Source organism: Tetrao urogallus (genome assembly GCF_951394365.1).
Source record: "Tetrao urogallus genome assembly, chromosome: 1".
In the NCBI taxonomy this organism is placed as follows: Eukaryota; Metazoa; Chordata; class Aves; order Galliformes; family Phasianidae; genus Tetrao; species Tetrao urogallus.
The window spans coordinates 20,037,138-20,061,149 of record NC_136813.1 but is presented as its reverse complement, the minus strand read 5'-3'; the positions used below and the strand labels follow the sequence as shown (position 1 = coordinate 20,061,149).

General features: G+C 40.3%; 1 protein-coding gene across 1 annotated transcript; it reads left to right on the top strand.

Moving 5' to 3' along the window:
• Positions 1-268: 268 nt before the first annotated feature.
• LNX2 (ligand of numb-protein X 2) lies at positions 269-23,984 on the top strand (the record flags this gene model as incomplete). The annotated part of the gene is made up of 9 exons (XM_079540410.1): positions 269-669; positions 8,637-8,872; positions 10,540-10,739; positions 14,105-14,485; positions 16,207-16,353; positions 17,925-18,102; positions 19,631-19,862; positions 21,544-21,702; positions 23,849-23,984. 9 exons carry the CDS (start codon positions 269-271, stop codon positions 23,982-23,984), a joined length of 2,070 nt encoding a protein of 689 aa, XP_079396536.1.
• Between the last annotated feature and the right edge of the window lie 28 nt (positions 23,985-24,012).

Genomic DNA, 24,012 nt, shown 5'->3' with positions numbered 1-24,012 from the left:
TGTGACAAATTTACAGAAAACAGAAATGTTCTCTTAATGGAACCGTTGTTCCTTTGTGGACTTTGGTAAACACAGAACAAGTCAGTAGCTCCAAGAGCTTTCATACTTTGTGTCACGTCAATAATTTTTACTTCCTTATTTGTTGCAGAAAGTGACACTCGAGTGAAGAACAGAAGCCAGCTTTTCTGAGGCTGCTTCCCTCTAGGATTTGCAGGAGCAGACCATCCTATGAGGAGGAGGAGGACACCTCGGCGTTCCTAGCTGCACGATGGGGACGACAGGTGATGACATGGCTTTGGCAGAGCAGAACGCCTCCTTGAACCCCTTGTGCTTCGAGTGTGGCCAGCAGCACTGGACGAGAGAGAACCACCTGTACAACTACCAGAATGAAGTGGACGACGACTTGGTCTGCCACATTTGCCTTCAGCCCTTGTTGCAGCCATTGGACACTCCCTGCGGACACACTTTCTGCTACAAGTGCCTAAGGAACTTTCTGCAGGAGAAGGATTTCTGCCCGCTGGATCGAAAAAGACTCCATTTTAAACTCTGCAAAAAATCCAGCATTCTCGTTCATAAACTCTTAGACAAGTTACTTGTTTTGTGCCCCTTCTCATCGGTGTGTCAGGAAGTCATGCAGCGATGTGACCTGGCGGCACATCTCAAAAACAGGTGAGCAGTGCAGATGATGGGATTGGTAGACTAATACTTACACAGATTCATATCTCAGGATAAAGTGGGGGGCAGAGGGAAGCGAGGGTTGGTGTGGCTATGAAATCCACAGTATAGCATTGTAGGAAATGATACTGAGCCCAGCCACAGTGCTGAGTCCATTCTTGGACACTGCATAGAAAGAATATCAGGGAACATGTGGAGAATCATGGGAGGAACAAGGTGAGTCAGCAGGAGTCTTGGAAAAGTGAAAGGCAATGGGGTTATTTAAGGTAGAGGAAAATAAAGACCGAGTAGTGAGGAGCGAGGCAAATGCAGACCATGTGTGCAAAGAGGAGAGAAGCAGGGCAGTAGGAGCAAAGGAAATTTAGTTCAGATTTTAGGGAAAAAAAAAAGCTTTATAATGATCCAGCACTGGCATAGATTTCTGGGTAGGATGGTTGTGTATTCTCCATTTTCAGAAGAGTGCACAAATATGTTAAACCAACTTTTGTCAGGAATAGTTACAGCAGCACAATTTTTCCTCGAGATAGGCTAATGGACAGGGTGCCTCTTGAGACTCCTGCAAGACCTATTTTTCTGTTATTGTTTGTTGTTCTGTTTTAAACCCGTTCACAGGTTTAGGAGCTTATTCTGAACTGTTAATCATTTTATATTTCTTTTCTTTTATGCTTTCCTACCCTAATCATTTAAATAGTGGCAGGAGGGCATGACAGAAGAAGAGGAAATAAGATTATCAAGTTCAGGTTAGAGTAATATTTAATATTATGTAGACTAGTGCATTTCATTCTTCTGACAAAGAAAAGCATCCTTGCTGTTGGAGGTTGCTACATGAACATGTTTCATTCTTTTGTGTAAAGCATGTCACTTATCTCCATGGACCAATATTAAACTTGTTCTGAGGGGTGCATTTAACTGCTTTGGTTTTCTCTGTAGTTTCAGAAGGCACTTTCAGTAAGCAAATATTTATTATTTTATTATATGAGCCATTAACAAAAGTTTGAACATAACACTCATGATAAAGCTAAAACATGATGTAATTCATCGGTCAGAGCTAAAGGATTTTCTGCACATCTAGACAAAGTAACATTTTTATTGGAGATTTAAGAAATTACAAGATGAGTATAGTGGGGAATTACATTGAGAAGGAAATAATGCATTCAGAGGAAATGCCTCTGCTTTCAAAGGATCCTGTTCACATGAATTGCTTCTGATATCAGAAAATATTTCCCGTGTATAACTCAATGTGATCGGTGCATTTTCACTTTCAATTCAGCTCACATACTGTGTTTAACTTGGAAAAACTATGTTCATTTTGCAGAGAGAGGTTTCAGAAAGGCATATAACTGTCTCTTCAAAAAGCATCAAAACCAGAACAGGAAGCATTGTGCGTCTCTGTTGCATGTAGACAAAATGTAAAAAACAAAACTCAGTGTGTGAGCATTTGTCAGCAGTGTTTGTAAAAACAAGCATTGCCTGGTGAGTCATAGCAAAAATGGATGGTACGTGGCCACTTCTCCTCAGTCACTGTACTGAGACAAGAACTTTCTGTTTCCATCCCACATTAATTTAATCATGGGTTTTGCTCTTACATGCTTTGTTTTATTTTAGTATGATACTTTGGGTTTTTTAAACCAGCCCAAGCCTCAGAAGTTGCCCGTTTCATGTAGAATATTTCCTTGCTGTGTTTGTCCTTGGGCACCATGACACCTGCAAAGGCTTCAAAGCAGAGGCCCAGAGGGAGGAAAGCAGTGGCACAGTGTGCAGTGAGCACTGGAGAGGTTCCATCTGGCTCCTGTTGCTCTCTAAAGTGCAGGTACTCTTAAGCCATGGGCCTCCTTCTTCTGCCCTGAGTTCTGTCTAGCTTGTTTTACCTCCCTGGCCACAGTGAGGCATTGGGTAAATAGTGATTAACACCTGCAACATTCCCCTGCCTCTGCTGCAGGCAGGAGCTGCACCTCAGGCCCTGGTGCTGAGGAGGCTCAGGAGAGGTATGCTTCGGTCAGATACTGTTTCAGCAGAGCCCCTTTCATCTTGCCTTAAGCTCAAAGACTTCCAGAAGCTGAGAGGCCCAGAGGACCGTGGCCATGCAGTCTGGGGTGCGAGCGGAGTTTTGCTGGTGTTTTTACCCACTGCAGGGACATGCACACATGCAGCATCCTTTTCAGAGAAGTACAGGCAATAATGAGTAGCCTTTCTTGTTCTTTTGATTTTTTTCTTCTCTAAATCTCCATGTTTCCATGTTATTTTAGGCATGTTCTTTTCTTCCAGGCAGATGACTTCTGATCTATATGATGACTTAGAGGCAGCTGGAGAGACAACCTGTTAGATTTATAATCGTAATATTAAACTGATTTGATTTTGATAAGAGCCAGAGTGCTAATAAGACTCTTGCTGCATATTTAGTTTATCTTCTGGCTTCTCACTGACATTTCCCTCAGCTTTTCAGTCCATTTTCCTTGTCTGCTATCTTTTTGAGTGACATAAGGTCAGTTTACTTGTATTTGGAACATTATGTATACTCCCTTCAGATATATATGAAATACTCATTTTCCTAAAGCATAAGATTATTATGAAATCTGCGTGAGCTGAGTCACTGGCTTTTCCTGTTTGTCAGATGAAAAAAAGCTTTCAGTTCAGAAAGCTGCTCATCTTGAATTCCTTCTGTTGTCTCAGGGTGCCGATGTGCATTTTGAGTACATGGTGATTTTTGGTTTTCAATTAAGTTTATTTGCAAACATCTGAACACCTGTAAATTATCATTGCTGACATAAGATGTGTCATTTGAATTTGATTTTGTATGGATTAGTGAATCCAGTAAAAAGTTATTACTGATTATTAAATGTAGGAAAGAAATACATAATTCAGTATTATTACAATTTTCAGCATAGATTAATATAAATGAGTCTTAGTAAGCACTGAAATGACTAGCTTGTATTTTCAAGAAATGAAATCTGACTGGTTAGTTTTGGAGGTTAAAAAACATTCTCACTCCAGTTTTCCAGGATTACTGCAATCTACTCTCTTTGAGCATGAAAGCTAGAGAACATGTCATAATATCCACCAGGCAACTTGGAATGCGAGGATACTGCAAGTTGCTCTGGAAATAAGAGGCATGAGACAATAACTCGATTGCTTCATAATCACTAATTGCCCTCATGGTACCTCGATGCTTAAAAAAAATATTCTTGATTTATTAATCTTTCAGTTTTGTCAGGTTCATTTGGGAAATGTGACTTTTGAAGTTGAACACAGTGTACTTTGCCTTAAAGGAAACAATGCATGAATAATGTCAGGCCGAACTGTTTTGCCCTTTTGTCACTCAATCAGTAAGTTACAGGTAAGAAAAATAGGTAATGTTTAGCCAAGTAGGTGCCAATTCCACTTCTAAATATCACAGGCAGTTTATCAGAACAAAATTCAAGGAAATTCATTGAGCTTTTTCTATTTGTGGTTTTGATTCAATTAATTCTTACAGATGAATCAGTCCTGAACAAAATCCATTCCGTCGTACAAGACAGTATTCCTAAATTTGTGCAACTTTTTAATAGGAGGGTTAAGTATCCCATTTATGCATTTGTTTTGAGACAGGCTTCAATCTTCTTCTCCTGTGTTCTGCTGTAGTGGTTTAAGTTATCATTTTGGATGGAGGCATTTTACCAAATGTTTTCATGTTGAGGCCAGCATCCAGGCCAGTTTTGTGGAAGGCTTCATTTGAACTTTAAAAAGGATTATGTTTTCTGAAAATGATGAAAGGTTTGCTGTGTCTCGATCAGCATGCTTACTATACAAATTTAGAGTAAGAAGATTACATGAAAATCATTTGTATAAGTAGAAAACCTTATCATTCAGAAGTTTGGAAATATCAGTTATTTTAGTGTTCATTATAGTGCTTCTGAGCTATTTTTTCTCATGCTAGCTGTCCCTACATGTCTGTTTTTAACACCAAGCAGATTGAAGAGCATATGTAACATTTAGCCTTGTTCTGGCTGTCATTCTTTAGACCTAAGTAGTAGATAAGCAATGTATTCAAAGTTTCTCCATACATACCCCATGGATTCTCTCCTTTGCTGGAAAGAAGAAGTCCTGTCTGTGGTTGGTTTCTGCTCTGAAGCTACCTGGTTTCTGATAGGCTCCTCAAATCCTTACATGTGAGAGACAAACGCACAACAAAAACCCTCTTCTCTGTGTGTTTTCCTAGGTCTTAGTCTTTTTTGGTTCGCAAGTATAGTGCCTTCTTTTCTTTTTTTTTCTTTTTCTCCCCTGGCAAAATTAAAACAAAACCCAAACACTTAGCTTTCCAAAGAGGCAACATGTTTTACTCTGAATTGCAGCTGTAAATCCTGCCAAAATCACTGTTTAAGGTCATTTTGTTGGCAACATTTTATGAGCAATACCACAGACATTTCAGCTGCTTCTTTGTGGTCTTTGGAGAGCGATTTACTGCAACTGTTTTGAGGCCATTTGGTGTGTTTGCTTTTATGGAACCTCTATATTGGGCAGAAACTGATGGCCCAAGATACAACAAAATCTTTCTTTTCAGTAGTCACTGAGCAAATGTGTTTTTCAAGCCCCTGCTGTTATTCCATGGAATATATTGTAAACTACATCTTAATTTTGTGTGAAAGCTCTTTTCTTTGCAGAGAGAGATTGCTGCTAGCGTTCCAAGAATTCAGCTTTTAAATGAGACACAAACAGACTTGTCTGTTTAAGAAAATACTTTTTTTTCTGTCTGATATTGTTTAAAAGAGGTTCAAGGTAAAATTTACACTCTGACAACATCCAGAACTGAGCTAAAGCCATTCCTGCTGCTGAGTGGAGGAGGGAGTCCACAAGAAGCTCGTTTTACATCCCAAGAACAACTGCCCTTCAAGTTTCCTGATAAATAGCATCACTGATGTGCTTTAGCTGGTTGCTTCAGCATTTCTACTCTTAGGTATCTATAAAGTAAGCACTCACAAGTTTTAAAAAAACAAGCATTGCTTTCTTCTCACTCTTATTCAAATTGTTCTGACTTTGTAGGTAGATATGAAATGCCATTCCTGGAAGAGATATTTCAGTTTCAAGCTCTTATTTATGCGATTTGTTGTAGGAGAATGAGTTCCTGTATCCATAAAAAGAAACTTTGATGCTAGCTTTGAACTTGAGGCATCCATCTGTGTTCACAAAGTTGCTACAGGACTTTGTCCTAACTGCTCTTTATCTCAAACATTTGGCAAAAATAGTGTTAGTAAGGGTGTGCACTTTTAGAGATTTATTGGCTCTTGTTAACTGTTACAGCTACTTTATGGTCTCACTATTTGTGAATAATGCATTCCTAATGCTAATAAATATATTTTTGTATTGCAAGTGGAAATGAAAAAGCATCAATTTATGTGCTTGAATACCAACACTTGTTTTTGTTGCTTGGTATAGATGGCACGTCATGTTTAAAGACCTAGCAGTTGGCATGGTATGACTTGATGTGTCTGCTAGACAGCTACTTTTAAGGCCGTGGAGTTCCACAGTACCAGGCTGAAAGTCTTAGTCCTCCAAAATCACCAATTCATTTGGGGAAGAAGGGGAAGAATCTAACAGTTAATTCTGTATTGTTTTCTTTTTTTCTCTGGTTGCATAAAAGTGATTCTGTTGAGCTAAGTAGGTGTGCTCAGGATGTTCTTTACATTTCTTGCTGTTAGCCTTTGAAATGATAATGAAATATCATCAGCAAAAATAAACCTCAAATCTATTTATATTTCATATGACAGCTTTAATCAGCTGCCAGGCAATGATGGGGGAATGTGCTATGTGAACAAGGGGGGAAAACCTGTCTACGGTTTGGAAAGCTTTGACAGAAACAGGACATTTCCAAGGATGGGTTTGTTCTGTCCTGTCTTATTTATTTATTTATATTTATTTTTGAACAACCCCCCCAAAACCCATAGGTTTCCAAGGTGAGTTTTGCCACCTACACCGACTCCTCCATGATCCACAGGCCTTGTGAACAAGCTGCATTAGGGCTGGCAGCACACTACTATTTTGGTAGAAGATGTGATGGAAGGAAGTATCATGTTCACAGAAGTGGCTCTGATCTTCTGTGGGTCTGAAGCATCATTGTGTGACAGTGTCAATTTTGAGCAATTCACTTCTTTGCCTAAAGTTAGCACTTTTGTATCAGAGCTGTTCAGGGACAGTACAGACATGCAGCGTAGGATGGCTTTGTCCTGAACTTTCAGAGCTTGCAGTGAACAAGATGTTTCTGCAGGAGCCTTAGTTCTTCACACATTGCTCAAGAGCTGAATGATATTGGAGCTTGTGCTTCAAGTAATTTTCATCTTTCGTGCTTGCACTTTCTAAAGTTTAAAGAGCAAGATGTCCAGCAGGTGTGAAACTCAGCATTGTCTTGAGGAAAACCCCAAGAAATGATTTCTTAAAAGTATAATTTCGTTATGTTACCTTTTAGGCTCTGTGTTTATGCATATTTCACATTTTGGTTATTTCATTCTTCTAAACATATATCACAATATATGTCTATGTATACACACACATATTCACCTGTGAATAGCTGTCTCAGTTTATGTATGTGTAGTGTAACTGCTGGAGTGGGATGTCACAAATTCGGCATGAGTGTTTATCAAAATTCCTCAGATCTGAGTAGCTTTGTTAGCATTTCTTCAAAATCCCTCATGTCAAAACAGTCTAACCCTACAATTTTTGCATCCTTTTCACAGAATATCAGTACATTTTGATTCTCAGACCACCCCAGTTTGACAGATTAGAACATCTACACTTCTGATGTCTTCAACTCTGTAAACACATTCCTTATCCTTTTGCAGACATGAATAATTTCTCCTTTTGTTATAACAATCGGTCAAATTCCCAAACAAGGAGTTCTTTTAAGAACATGGTTCCATTTTTTTCTGACAGTGCTACAGTATGAACATCTTTATGTGGTCAGCAGCTCCCAAAGCAGAAACTTTAGGAAGGACATCAAATACTGTAAGATGTGAAATATCAGAAGCTGACAAAACTGTGTGACACAGCAAAAGTAAGCTTGATGTATACATCAGTCATTTGCAAATAGATGTAAGACTGTTCAATAGATGAAGGCTTTCTATCAATTTGCAACATTGCAGCCCTTCTTTACAAAAAAACTATTGTAGGGTTTTAAGCGTAAGTGAAGAATCATGGCCTTAAAATAAACTCATGAAAATCAGGTTATCATGGAAAGAACAGAATGTTGATGGGACATTGCTGCTTGGGGGAAAGCAGAAATTAGACCTCCTTTGTGAAGTCAGGAAGACAAAAAAAAGGATGAGGAGGAGAATGAACCTTTGCTGACTCAAGAGGTCATGAACAGAGAACTGTTATTATGTCAAACTTCTCACAGACACTCATGGACAAGCGTAATATTTTCATTATTTTAATGCTTAGATGACAGTCTAGGTAAATTTCATTTCTCTCTTTCCTTCCTAAGGTGGCCACAAGAAAATGTAATGCTTCTTTCTGGGCTTAGTGGGGCCAAGGGTGATAGCTCCAGTGGGTGCTCAGATATGCCCTGAAACAGGGCTTCTACTCTCTGGGGTTTTGTGCTGAGCTTGTTCAATCTTTTCAGAAAGGTTTGTCTTCCATAAGCTGAAATATACATAGCGAAAAAAGTCCTCATTCAGAGTGAATCACAGCACATTTAGTTCTGGGCCAGGAAGCTACATAAGGGAGATTCTGTGAAGTAAGCAGTATCATCTTGGTCTCCGTCCACTGACATGCATTTTGGCCTTAAAATCATAGAATCGTATGTCAAAAGGGACCTTAAAGATTATCAAGCTCCAACTCCCTGCCATGGCAGGGTTGCTTGACACGCTAGATCAATCCAGGTTAACATTTATGACTCAGTTAAAGCAGTGGCTTTGAGGAAGACTGACGTTGCTTGATGGAGAACTGGCACTGTGGTTCTTGCTGCAGATTTGATGTCAGTGTTTTCTTTGCAGGTGCCCTGGGGCCTCTCACCGAAGGGTTGCCCTGGAGAGGCGGAAAGCGAGCAAGCTGCAGGCTGAGGCTGAGGCTGAGGCTGGGCCAGGTGGGCCGGAGCAGCCCAACAGCGTGTCCCCGGATGCAGAGCAGAGCATCGTGCCTGCTGAGCAGAGCTTTACTCCTGCACTGCCTGCTTGGGCAGATGAGCCTGGCATCGACAATCCTCCTTTTGAAGAGAACACAGGAGCAGACAGTATGTCCTCAGTTACCTTTTCAGATTGCTTATCAAGTGTAGGAGTGGTTATGGTGTCAGAGCTTGTGTCTTTGGAAGACTGAATGCATGTTTGTTGGCTTTTTCTTTTTCTTTGCTCTTTTGCAATTGAATGCTGGTATGTTTCGGTTATGGGCAAGTGTGCAGCTGAGCTAGAATAGCAGTTCAGAAGGAAAGAAATATGCATGTGTGCGTGTGTGCTGGATATCACAGTGCTGTATGCTACACCAACACCCATACATTAGAATCACAGAATCTTTAAGAGTGGAAAAGACCTCTCAGATCATTGAGTCCAATCATCAGCCCATTCCCACCATGCCCAATAACTACATCAAGGAGGTTGTGGATGCCCCATCTCTGGAGGCATTCAAGGCCAGGCTGGATGTGGCTCTGGGCAGCCTGGTGTGGTGGTTGGTGACCCTGCACATAGCAGGGGGTTGAAACTCAGTGATCATTGTGGTCCTTTTCAACCCAGGCCATTCTGTGATTCTGTGATCTCTAAGTACCACATCTATGCAGTTCTTGAATGCTTCTAGGTACAGTGACTCCACCACCTCCCTGGGCAGCCTGTTCCAATGCTGGACCACTCTTTCAGATAAGAAATTTTTCATAATATGCAAACTGAACCTCCCCTGGCAAATGAAACTTCATTCCAAGTGCTCTGAGGAATTCTCCCTGTTCAGGATGCTGAAAACAGGAATAACATGTAAGAAACAGGTCTAGTCCAATCCAGGAGCAACACTTATCACAGCCTATAGCGATGTGGCAGCTTTGCTATGTGGTCAGCCACTAATGGATGTTCGTTATATCCTGTGAGCAGACAGAGTAGAAATCTGGTCATAATGAAACTCTCTCACTAAAATAGTTCATGTCAACCTAGTGGCAGTGAGGCCGAAGCCATGTGTTTTCTGTAAATTTGCAGCAGTTCTTATCTAAGATGAGATTTCTTTTCCCTTCTCCTATGGGTCCGCACTGGATCAGCAGGCTTCCTGCACACCAGGTGCTGCCCTGCTCGGCCCAGAAAGTAGCTGAGTAACTCCTGCATCCACTTGCTCTGAGTTAGCAATAACATCTCTAGCGTCTGGGATTTTAGAGAGGAAGCTCTCAGCCTTACCACAGAGGAAGGTGGTCATTTCCCCTTCCTTCTTCTGTGTATCTACCATCCCTTAGCATCTTCCTTTGTTGTCTCCATGCTTGCTTCCGAAATGGGCTCTTCCTTGGCACCTGTTAGCTCAGTGGAAGCACATGATTTGTGTAATAGCAGCTAATGAAGAAACATAGTGAAAATGTTCTGTGGGCTACAAACCCAAATGAATTTTTGCTGTTGTCATCATCAAGTGTGAATACACTTGATCAAATTGGAGATGTTTATTATAATAAAGGCCAGGAGCCAAAAGGTTCAGATTATTAAAAAAACAGTTAACCTCAATTTCACGAAGCATAGGTGCTGCTAATTGACTATTGATTATTTCTAATGATCTAGGTGAACCAATAAATACCAAAACTAATACTGTCACAGTTGTTTAGATTGTGAAACCATTGTGTGCCATGCTCTAGTCAGTCCTCTGGCAATTTGCTTTATTGAAAGTGGATGAGTTGTAAAGGATATTAATCATTTTTCTTTCTTTCTTTTTTTAAATAATTGGCAGCAAATCAACAGCCACCTACCTTGCCTGAGGGAGAGATCACTACTATTGAAATTCATCGGTCCAATCCTTATATTGAATTAGGAATTAGCATAGTGGGTGGCAATGAAACGCCTTTGATCAACATTGTTATTCAGGAAGTTTATCGAGATGGGATCATTGCCAGAGATGGAAGACTTCTTGCTGGAGACCAAATACTTCAAGTATGGAATCTAATTACATATTCTGTTTACTTACTTACCATTCAGTCATTGCAGAACTGCCTGCTAAATGAGATGGGAGATTTTCCTTGTCTGACTATGTTGTGTAAATGTTTGCTTTGCAATTATCAGTTAGAAAGCCAATTAATATTCAAAGCAGAGCCCATTGTTCTAGCACTTTTGGCTATGATGTTTTGTGTGGTTCACAGGATCAGCCCCTTAGAATTCGTTTTTCTCCTCTTATCAATTTTTAAAACATGAGCTTAGTTTTCTGAATTTAATTGTTGTGGGGCTTGTTTTTTATCTCTACTTTATGTGTGCTTTCCAGAAGAACTAAAGGATGCTTCTGGCTAACAAGTTAGCAATGTTTGTTCTGTGTAGAAAGCAATTTATATTTTCTTAGACCGACTTTGTCTAAGTTGTTATTTTAGTCTCATATCAGTGTTATCTTTGAGCAGCCCCAGCAGCTGATCTGCATCTTTCAGCATTTGTAAAAAGATAAAATCAATAGTATTCTTCACTGACATCATTTGAAGCAAAGTGCTCTGAGTATTTTTTTTTCCTAACATTTTCACAATTGGTTAAAGTTTAAGTTAGTTATTATATGATGTGTATTTTTGTTACAGTTTTCAGTAACTAGCCAAAGATGGTGTAAAAGGATCTAATTCTGTTGATTTTATCATAGGGGAAGGAGCTAAATGCAGTAATCTGTAGATGGAGAAATCTTTAGAAGAATGACAGTAATTGAATTCTACATAAACAACACAGTCCTCCGCCTTTTTTCTATTTTGGAATCATTCCACCTGAAACAAATACATTTCCAGTACATTTAAAACTGACTTCACTAAAAATCCTTGCTTTTGATGTGATAGCCTGAGATCAGTCCAAAAATAGCATCAGCCCTTTTCATTCCCATTTTTTTTTTAAATCTGGGAGAGAAAAGTAGCTTAAGCAGTGCAGTTATACTTGGAATAAAATTAGTTTGCACTTCAGAAAATAGAAGTCTCTTTTAAAAACATATCTTTTTCCTCTTGTTGATTGTTAGAAGAGTAGCTGGCCAAGAGTAATGCTCGGGTCTTCCAAAATGTTGCCTTCTTAGCAAGCAGTTGCAGGCACTGATTAAACACTCCCCACTTTATTCCCATACTCAAGGGCTCTCATTGGTTGCAGAATAGGGACCTTACCACCAAAGCTTTGGAAATTCTTGCCATTTGGGCAGCTGTCAATTATGGTTTCCAAAGCCGTAAGTGTCAATAAGTTGACTATAAATAGGATTTATAAGCAGCAGTGTGTTCTCCCTATCAGCGTGCTGACACTGAGGCTGTCAGATGCTAGGAAGGCGTTCATCAGAGTCCTTTTGTCATGATGAGGATGAAGTGTGGGAGGTAGAAGCCAAAGTTTTTTAGAAGATACAGTGTCTTTATAGCTCCACAGGTGTCTGGGCTGGTGCTGAGTTGTATTAAAATTACCAGGCTTGGTCTGTACAGACTGTAATTAAGTAGAGAGTTAGATGCAGTTCAGTACATGCTTCAGCCAGTCCTTTCTGAAAATGTCTTCAAAGACTTTCATGAGAGGCAAAGTGCTGAAACAACGCCAGAACGAACTGCAAAATGAAGCCTAGCATTTCACTTGTCCAGTCAAACAAGAAGTATTACCCTTTTAAGATCTAAGGGAGCAGCATTTAGAAACTGGTACATAAACGTGCATGTCGTGTATAACATACAGGTAGGTGCCTAAAAGTGCTCTACAAATGGGCCTTTTTGTGCAGGACTGTCATAGTCCTGTACAGTTCACCTAAATTCACCTAAAATATGTTCTATGTTCTAAAATATGTTCGCCTAAATTCACCTAATTCAGCTAAAATATGTTCTAATGAGAATCTGTTTTCACAAGGAAAACTAAGTCTGTTTTATTCTGAAATTGTGGGCTGCTTTGTAGAAAGAAGAATCAAATTTTGTTGCATACATTCTTCTATGCCCTTTGCGTGCTTCCATATTTTATACATCTACTTTAGCAAGCGACAGCTAAAAATAAAACTAAATTTAATTTGAGGGCTCTGAGATGAGCCCTGGTGGATTTTGCTGGTGGCAGCTTTAACTGTTCTTTCTTCAAGCTGTGCCTCCTCTCCCTCTGCTCAAGGTGACAACCTGTCTGGGGCAGCACTGGACAGGATATGGCCAAATTGTTTGACATTGGCCCCTTGACACCCACCCCTCAGCTCAGATGTGTGATGGGAATGTCATGCTTGTTGTACAGAAATGTCTGAGTCCTTTCTCTGCCTAGCTTTTGGCTGGTGGCTGTTTTTTGTTGTTTTTCGGGTTGGATTTTGGGCAGGGGTTGGGGGCAGGTCAGTATGTGGGTATTTATTTTTTATAGTTTAGTATATTTTTTTGTATTTTGATAAATACTTGGCCTTAATTTTAAAATTTGGTGTGCTTTTTTTTTTTTCTAAAAAAAAAAAAAAAAAAGTATTTCTACTAAAATCATGAGGACAGGGGCTCTTCCATCAGGGCACAACAGTATGTGCCAAAGATGACTTGAAAGTGTTAACTTTCAACCCCTTTTTGACACACATACTGCTTTTGTGCTCGTTTTTGTGGTGGTCCTATTTTCAGTTAAATCTTATTGTACTATAAATTTTTGTATTGGCTGTAGTAGAAGAAATGACTGAATATAACTGATCTTTCTATAAGTGGGCCACATAACAAATGATTCTTGTGTACAGGGAGGGAAGGCTTAGCCTGTTTTTCATTTACAACTGACTTTAAACAACACAGGCTGCAAATCTGAAACCTCACTGAAGTCAGTGGAAAAAGTCCTGAGTTCATGCTGTGACTTCACTGAGGCCTTTTCTTTTGCCTTAGTGAACAAATTTAAGTTTTCTGGATTTCAGTTCGTTTGTTAATGTTTCACATTGTGGAAGTGCTGCATATTGTTAGATGTTAGCCTTCCTCAGAGACTTTAAGGGATTGTTTTTAGAGCTGTTGTTTCATAGATACAAGTAATATTAAGCTTGCTGGTAAAAGCATTCATGAAGTTCTTATTCTGGAGAACAAAACAGGAAAAGATCTGAGAAGTGCAGGAGACCAGGAGGATAAAGATCCTGTAGCATGAGGATGGAGGGTGCTCACCTTTAGAGAGATGTCACCTTTGTGGGAAGTAGGTTTGTAGACAGGGCAGACAAAGCAGGAGCAGGAGAGGATGAAATACAGACAGATAAGTAGGTTGCTCTAGGTGGGTTTTCTTGAGCTTTGCAGCAAATGTAGTTCGGAATGGACTTTATGTTCGTATTTTCATTATGTTCATAATGAGTAGTAATTGAAGCCATGAAACTGCTATTCTGGTTACTGTAACGTATTTTTTGGCAGGTGAATAGCTTTGACATCAGTAACGTGTCTCATAACCACGCGCGAGCAGTGCTGTCACAGCCCTGCACGGTGCTGCACCTCACCGTGCTGCGGGAGCGGCGGTTTGGGAGCCGTACCCATGGCCACACTGACACCACCACCACCACCTGCTCCGCACGGGACGACAGCTTCCAAGTCACGCTGCACAAACGTGACTCCAGTGAGCAGCTTGGCATCAAGCTGGTCCGCAGGACAGATGAGCCGGGAGTCTTCATTCTCGATCTCTTAGAAGGAGGTTTGGCTGCCCAAGATGGCCGGCTGTGCAGCAATGACCGAGTGCTTGCCATCAATGGCCATGACTTGAAGCATGGGACACCCGAGCTTGCTGCTCAGGTTATACAGGTAATTTGCATTCCTGAAGTCTTGGCTCGGTGTCTTGGGTGAAGATTGGGTGGAGTCTATCCCAAATAGAACAGCTTGTGAGTAATACCTGAAGTATGCCTCAAGTTGCACCAGGGGAGGTTGGATATCAGGAAAAACTTCTTTACAGCAAGGTTGTTAATCACTGGAATAGGCTCCCCAGGGAGGTGGTTGAGTCACCACCCCTGGATGTGTTTAAAAACCGTTTGGATGTGGTGCTCAGGGACATGATTTAGCAGAGGATTGTTAGAGTTAGGGTAGGACGGTTAGGTTGTGGTTGGACTTGATGATCTTTAACGTCTTTTCCAACCTGAGCAATTCTATGATTCTAAAAGCCTGTGGCTGTACAATTCTGTGATTCGTGTTCTGGAAATGATACAGCAAACCGGGCTTTGGCATTTTGCAGATGAAGTTTATCTTAGTAGAAGTGAAAAGTGATTCCCTAGCATCACAGCTTGTGTATGCTTCCCTAGCACGCAGCCTGAGTGTTAGATGGCTGCTTACTTGCTTAACAATTGCTTACCTATTAATACCTATTGCTTAACAGGAAAAATACATATATATATATTTCTGTGTGTACTGTAGGTTTAATTTCTTGTCTGAGTGAGGTCTATAAAAGTGGACATTGATTTGCATTGATTTACCTGTACATGGCGTTGGTGGGCAGAATGTGACAGCGAATTGCCAGACTTCATAGAAGCAACAGACAGCAGCTAGAAACAAAAAGTCAATCTTTCATGAACCTAGTGCAATAAAACTCATTTCCTGAGCATTAAGGAAGAGCTATTCCAAATGACTGGCTCTGCTCTGGACACAGATATTACCCAAAGCGTGATGCAGTCAGACATATGACCGCTATCTATTCCTGCAAGAGAAACTCTACTGCACACCTTCCCCCTGATCTGTAAGGAAACAGCTGCATTCCTTCTGATGGGATGCTGGCAAAAGTGCTCCAGTTTGGTAAAGTTGGGATAGACCAGTAGCAGGTTCTTGCAGTCTAGGGCAGTTAATTCCCTTTGCTTAACCTCAAGTTCCAACACCAAACGAGAACCACAATTTAAATGAATAAAATATGTGCTTCAGGTATCATTTTAAGAGCTTCCATTGTAGCTAAAGGAAAATAACAATGATTTGGGTGTTTAACACCAGTTTCTAAGTTTCTGGATATAGTAAAATAGTCAGAATTTTACAACAGGTAACTTTTATCTCTTGAGGTGTGTTTTTGCAGTAATGGAAAGAGTTGATATTTCATTTAATAACTCGTATCTGAGTCTCTTGATATTCCCAGATCTCTAGGATTTAGTGGTCTGCTCATGCATAACATCTTTCTCTGAAGTCTTTGAAAAACACAATGTTCAGAACTTTTGACAAAACTCTGCAGATCCTGGATACATCATGTGCATATTTCTTTTATTGATAGAGGTTGCACAAATTCGTAGAGGCTGCAAATGGAATGTGTTTCTGTTTGAAGCTTCGTAACACTGAATCAGTCCTTTTTGCAAAGGATTTCCAAGTGAAGCAGATGTAACATCAGAAGTAAGGGAGTGCTACTATTCCCTCTGTTCTAAGGGGAATTGCAGCAAGAATCAAGTAAGGGACTGAGAACTTCACGGCGCCTCCAGGAGCTGAAAAACAAGTTCTGCTGACTTCATATTTCATCATGTGTATCCTACAGACTTTATTTTGTTTTATATATTTGACAGGCCAGCGGGGAGAGAGTGAATTTGATCATCTCTAGACCCATGAAGTCACAAACAGTCAGTATTATCCGAGATACGGGGACTCACAACAGCAACCCACACCAACACCAGTCCCAGCAGCTGTTTCACAGCAGACCCAACTCACATAAGGTTGGTGTCATTCGAGGGTGTTCCTGTTTCTACCACTGTGCTGGCTGCAACCAGCAACGACAGGACATGCAGTTTTTACTATCCAGCATATGAAGATCTTGTTGAAGGATGTGTCCTCTGCTCTGTGAGCCAGCAGTGCTGACTGCAGGACTACAGAATGGGAGAGAAAGGCAGAACAAGGAGACTTTCATTAAGCTAGTATCAGATTATGTGTAAGACTGTATGAATAAAGCCTGTGCTTGAGTTCTAACTTCTTGTTAAAACAATGTGACTTCTTACTGTTCAGATTTTGTGAAATAATTGTCCTATTGACCGTGGCAATCAAGCCACCTTTCCTCCTACGCAGTCTTTTAGCATCACAGTCTAATGTCACCCTTCTACTGGGAGGATTTGCATGTGTTGGTAGTATTTTCTTTTAAAAGCTTAGGTGCTATCTTTACTTCTCTCTCATTGATCTATAGATGGTGTAGAAGTCTTAATACAAAGTTTATATAACTACATGGCACCTGCCAGTTAGTCCCAAAGCCTGATAACTTAAGGAGGAGCTGTCTTTAGAAGCTTTGAGTTGCATATTATGTGATTAACATGAACTTGCAGGGAGCAGACTCAGTCAGAAGAGGCGTGTGGCATTGGAAGTAGAGGAAAGCAGAGCTTCCAATTTCTAAGAGAAAGCAGGGGAATAAAGAAGTGTTTGTATTTGGAAGAATCTTCCAGGTTATTTGGTTATTTTGGATTCTTTCCGAGCATTTTGTTGATTTAAGATGTCATTGCAGGTGTGTGTGTAGTGCTTTCAATGTGTCACTAAACAAACTGAAGAGGAAGGATTTGGGCAAGTGAAATAAATTGATTCATGTCTAAATCCTTAGATAGTGGAAAACTAAGTATGCACTAAACTTTCGAATTCACGTGTTAGAAAATGAAATATTTTCTTCTTGCTTCAGGTTTGGGTTATCATTATGGTTATTAGGGAGTCTGCTCAATGCATCTATTGACAGCCTATATATAGCATTTACTTACTTTAGTTGCTCTGTGCTCTGAAAGAGGCTACATACCAGATGTAAAAACAAACATGACATGAGATTTTAAATGGCCTCTCTGTGTGATTGTGAAAACACACGTTTTCGTTTCTTACAGAGCTTCTTTGTAGTTGTGGGCCACGTTCTACTTATGAGTAAGGTAATGCTGATGTTCATCAAGACATCAAAAGATTTGCTTCTGTTTGGTTTCTCGACTTTTGGCCATATGGTTTCATAGCACAATCTTAAAATTTAGCCTATTCCAGTGTAAGAGCTAAAAGAAACTTGAGTGAGATTTTCAAGGTTGGCCTTTGTCAACTTTCTGTCTACAGTTAAGCATCTACATGAGTAGCATTTTTATTTTTTTTCTGACTTGGAGGAAATCCAACTAAAGCCAATTTGCAGTACAGACTTAGTCCTTAAAACCATTCTGTTAAAGCACCAAAGTATAGCTTTGGAGTGAACTTAGTTGCATTTTTTCTGTTTGTTTTTTGTGTGTGTGTGTGTTGGGTTTTTTTCAAAGCTTTAACTACACTGTTTATTCTTGTCAAACAGGACCTCTCCCAGTGCGTAACATGCCAAGAAAAACACATTACTGTGAAAAAAGAGCCACATGAATCTCTTGGAATGACAGTGGCAGGAGGCAGAGGCAGCAAAAGTGGCGAATTGCCCATTTTCGTGACAAGCGTACAGCCCCATGGGTGTTTGGCAAGAGATGGCAGGATTAAACGAGGTAGGGCTTGGCTTTCCTGGTGTCATGGATGACCTCCAATTGTTTTTTGATGAGCACATTCACTGAAATCACGGGGTGTCATAAAGCCTTTTAACAAATGTAACAAAGCAATGATGGATGTTTGCCTTCGTGTTTCAGTAACGGAAATACAGTATTTAGTATCACACTTCCACCTTTTCTAGGAAAGGGATGTTTAGAGCGCGATTGCAGGGAAGTGGAGGAGATCAGGAAATGTCTGGTTACATTCTTTATAGCTGACTGTAATCCCCTGAGCTGAGTGTCTCATGATGCTTCATACTGTAGTGCACGCGTCCTGTTTTGTGTTTCATTCGGTGAGATGGGCTCCATTTCTGCTTGAGGAACCCTGACGGTACTATCTGAACAGCTCACATGTTCCTGATGGCAGGTAATCCACCTGGAGATTACCCTCACAGCTTCATCTGCAGTGACTATGGAACCTAAATGTTATCTTGTCTTTTGTCCAGAACAGCCTGGTTTTGGTGTTTTTCATGTGTGCTACAGCACCCACCCCTGTTCTTCAGGTTTGCAGAAGGTACAGGGAACCTGGAGACATAGGTTAGACACAGCATAGGAGAGCACAGTCCTTGCTGATTAGTAGCTAAGCATTGGTTATTAGAATATATTGTGTCATATGTGAAACAAAGACCGTGTATGGGACCTTGGCAGTTCAGAATTCACAGAATCTCTAATTGTTTTAGGAATTAAATTTAGAAGGATGGGGAGGGGAACTTCAGAAATTGAAATTGAAAAGGAACTGCATGGGAACCTCCTTCTATGCTTCTGAGATGGGGAGATTTATACCCACATACCACAGTATACTGATGTGAAAAATACAACTGATGGAAGAATCACAGTTATAGTTTCGTTGTGTAATAATAGAGGAGCCAGGGCAGCCACAAAAATGGTTTTAAGTTGTGCTGCACCTCAACTTTAGCTTTCCTTGGGAGGCAGTAACTTTTAAGAAATGAGTCTCATTCCAAATGTGGCTCAGGTGTTCACGTTTGCTTTGGTTTTCCTGGCTTTCATCAGTATGTGAGACATTGTGTGAAGAAGGAGACTCTTACTGCTTGAACAGTAAATTACATTTTTGTTTTCACCCTGAGGCATTTTGATATTACTCTGAAATACAATAGAATTTGTGGCACTTTTTTTACTGTCTTGGACTCTTTCCAGATTATTACCTTTGCACAGATGCTCATTTTTCCTTCTGATGTATTGGATTTTGCACCAGCCTTTCTAGTTGTTTTTGTATTCGTTTTTGTTCTCCTAAATTGCAAACTCAGAAAAGCCAAAAGCCTAAAACGCTCTGTGGTGCCTCACTTATCTATAAGATACAGTTGTGGTGCCTGAATTGTTGCTTACTGAGCTAATGTTGCTATTCACATTCCCAAGTTGTTCGTTGAGACTGTCTTGGCTCCAGAAAATTACAGTATTAGGTGAAATCCTGGTCAGAGATGTACTATAGATCATGACAGGCTGCTGTGTTCTTACTTGTGCCTCTAAACAGGTGATGTGTTGCTGAACATCAATGGCATCGATCTGACTAACCTCAGTCACAGTGAGGCAGTGGCCATGCTGAAAGCCAGCGCTGCCTCCTCGGTAGTCGCCCTGAAAGCACTGGAAGTTCAGATTGTAGAAGAACAACCCCAGGCCAGTGAAGAACAACTGAGTACCATCAGTGAAAATGAATATGATGCCAGTTGGTCACCATCATGGGTCATGTGGCTGGGACTCCCAAGGTACTGAATTAATTAATACAGTAATTAGTTATCTGTTTTAAACTAAGTCGGAGAGAAATACAAAAGCAGAGACATTACAAGCTGCAGCACATCTGCCCTTATTTCTGCCTGCCTAACCAGTTCAACTGTACTCTGTCTGCATTGTGCTCATGATGAGGATCATGAACAGGAGCAGCATTCTCTTAGGAAACTGGAAGGTGAAGAGACTGTTTATCTCTTCAAAAACAACAGTAACTACTCACATGGATTCTTTTCATTTAATAAAGCTCATCTTTTCCATTGCTTAACCATATCATAGTTTCCAGTAGAGTATCTAAAATCAGAGAGATAATCAATAATAACACAAAGTATTTACCCTTATGTCTTAGTGCTGGTTTACTACTTAAATTTACAAGGCCAAACATACAACTTTGGAATATTGGATCAGACTTTCCATTCTCATACTTTTAACACAAGTCTCTTCCACACAAGCCCGGAGTTACAAATCCTCATTTATTTCTTTTCAAGAACCCACTACCATCTCTGCCAAATGCAAAAGCTCTTCCAGGTCTGCAGCTCCCTCCCTCCCCATTCCTAATCTGCAGTCTGCTTGACAGCATCATGCTTCATTTTACTATTCTGTTTTTCAGTCTCTTGTGGCTTCATTCTGGCATTGCTCACTATCAAGAAGAGCTCCCACTACAGTGAATAGTGTTGGTAACTTCAGGCAGTGTGCCAGCTAATTCCTCTCCCACTGATGGACTTAACCAAGCTCAGGACTGTAGTTAAAATATAAAACAACAAAAATATACAAGCATACTGGGGGCAAAATATGTCTGAAGATAACAAATATGTCTGAATATAACACAACTATGAGTTATCCAGTGTCAATAAACTGCTTTCAGCTTTGGTAAATGTACTTACTCCCCATGCCTTAGTAGTGATTTATTCCTTATATGCTGTGGAAGATGATGTGTTGCTCCTATGTCACTCATTGTGCTGCTGCTCTTTAAAGAGCATTGTGTATCAGTAAAGAGCTTCGCATCATTATGGCCTAGAAGTTAATTTCTAGGGCTTTTTGTTTGTTTCTTTGTTTGTTTTAATTGCAGTCCCTATTTCACTGGCAAGAATTAATTTTCATGAAGGAGGTTATTACATATCCCAGTACAGTTAGTGGAGCACGATCTGGATTGTTTACCTGCCGTGTATCAAAATGGTTAATCATTTGTATTTTCATTGCTGACGGTGAATCAGTTCAGAGGTAGAGAAGGTGACACGTGAACTTCTAGATCTGTACTTAAAGTGTAAAAAGGCTAAATTGACTAGAGGTGGGAGAAACATGGACTGCATTTTTTGACTTGCAAAGTGAATAGGTTGGATGTACATTTTCCACCCACATTCTTGCCACCTAGAAATCCCTATAAAGCCATTTTAGTATTAAGTAATTATTCTAGCTCTGCGTTATTTCTTTTTAAACATTTATGTCTGAAGAATGTGGAGGTTTTTTTTTTTTTTTTTTGTAATCAGTCTGAATATGGCAGAATTGCTCTGTGGGCAGCATACTCTAATCACCAGCCTTCCCCTTCTTCTCCCTGCTTATTGCAGCAGTGACGTGAGAGAGCAGGTGCTGTGCCTAGTATGGAAACACCTACACGTGGTATACTCAGCTTTTCTCTTGCTTTCCTGTGCTTCCATTCCACAGCTGCCTGCATAGCTGCCATGACGTAGTGCTGCGGCGGAGCAATTTAGGAAGCTGGGGTTTCAGCATTGTCGGCGGCTATGAGGAGAACCACACCAACCAGCCTTTCTTCATTAAGACCATTGTCCTTGGAACTCCTGCGTACTTTGATGGGAGATTAAAGTGAGTTAAAAAAGCAGTAACAGTAATCATCAACACTTGTACGTAAGCACATGCTAATGCAACTAAAAGCTTAATGAACAATTGTAGCCCCTGGTGCAGCCCACTAGCTTTATCCTTCCCTAAAGCTTTCTGAAACCACTGCTGAAAACCCTGGTACTGAAGGTGGATGCTGCTGCTTTAATAGAAAGGTGTGAAAGTAGATGAAACAGTCAGTCAGTACCTCTGAGGAGATGGTTAAGGAACAGTGCCCTGAGTTTTTGGCTGGCAGGAAAGGCGTGGATGAATGGGGTGAGTTCAGCAAAGGCCTCTAAGGTGGTGGACCCTTCTGGCCTTAGAGATTAAATGATTCTACTTACAATCTACATTTGGGTGTAATTTCCAGGTATACTATTCATTTGTGCATTTGCTTTATGTAGGGTTGTTTCAGAATTAGGACTTACGATTCCTATTAAAGATTTTCCTGTTCATAAACTGATATAGTTTTTGTAAAGGTAGGAGTGAAAAATATGCCCTGGATTTGTAAACATTAGGTGGCTTGAAGTTTCATGGCATGATTTTTACGTGTATATTTACTTATATGATAACTTAAGAAAAACATGTGCTTATGCCTAGAGCCTTGCCAGCAATAGATTTTTTGGCTCAGTGACTAAATAAATAATGAAAAAAATAGTTTGGCTGAACACGAAATTACTTTTTTTTTTGGCCAACTATGAAACAGTTTGGATTAAATGAAAGATTTCAGTTCAATCCAAAGTAAATAATTTCAGATTGGGGAATTAATCACTGTAAGTCTTAACACAGATGGAAATTTAAGATCATTCTTACAAAGGGAAGAGTGCTTGTGGTTGTGCTTACTCCTTGTAAGGAATAGAAAAGATTCTCTTCTGTGATACTGCGGTGTAGTAAGTACCCTATGCTCACATCTGTTCTCTTTCTGAGACTGTGGACTTAAAAATAGGCCTCTCCCATCACAAGTGAGAGCTCCTTAGAACTTGCATAATGTATTATCATGGGACCACTCTTTCTGAGCTGTTCCATTTGGTTTAAATTATCTGAATGTTTTGTTAGGCTAGAGAGAAAGTTGGGAAAAAAAATCACAGTCCAGTAGTTAAGAATGTCTTCTGCCTACAGTATCAGTCTGCTATGACTTTATAGATGAAATGGCTTCAGCAATTGGGTCAGTGAGACCCAACTCAGTCAACTGTAGCATTGTGGTTTGGATGCTTTCTTGGGTGGTGGAATACCTGGTTCAGGTAGAGAGGGGCTTCTGAATGCACATTTGACCAGTTGCCTCCTCTTCCTTCATTCTGCCCTTGTGGGGGGAGCTGGGAAAGCCCAGGAGAGCACCTTTTTGCCATCCACTGTGGTGCACCCGATAGCTGGAGGGATTAGTTACAGGGAAAGTCCTGTTCAGTCCGCTGCTCCGAGGGATCCCAAATAGACTCAAGTTGTAGAGAGGGATATCAGCAAAATAGAACGTAGCCTGGATAAGAAGAACACAGGTGCTTTTTTGAAATTTTACTTGAACTTGTAAAAACTGAAGCATAACCTTCAAGGACGATTTTTTTTCAAGGCCAGCAAACAGCACCCTCCCAAATTTCTGTTCCCTGTTTCAAAGCACAGAACTGCTAGAGCTTCTCAGTTGAACCTTCTGCTCTGGGACATCTTAAGTCACATGGTTACATTTGACAAAATTGTAAGCCATTTAAAACAGGGTTCTTGGATGGAATGTGATTGGTAATGGTGCTTATCTTTACTTACACCTTCTACATTAAACACGTTTGGTATAAATGTGTTACAATTCACACAAACAAAAATGCTGTGACATACACATGCTATCTTGTTATCTTGTCATCTTGCCTTGAGTCAAGTAGATTTTTCCTGCTCTCTCTTCTCACATTTCCATTTGGGTCAGTTCTTAATGCAGAACTATTTTGGTGTCAGGGTTGGAATCCAGCAATCTGAGAATTTCCCAGATTTATGTCATTAGTAATACAGACTGGATACTGAACCCTTATGTTTGTTTTGAGCTACAGTTCAAACCTAGTGGAAACGTGCCTCTCCAAAGATAAAGTGCTGTTTGCTGTTGTCTGTCAGTTACAGCAGAGCAGCACTCATCACTGGGTTTTCTTCTTGTTTTTTTTAGGTGTGGTGATATGATTGTTGCTGTAAATGGACTATCAACGGTTGGAATGAGCCATTCTGCACTTGTTCCCATGCTGAAGGAGCAGAGGAATAAAGTAACTTTAACTGTGATTTGCTGGCCTGGAAGCCTCATCTAGATTTATGAAATCATTTTGGTTCGAGCAG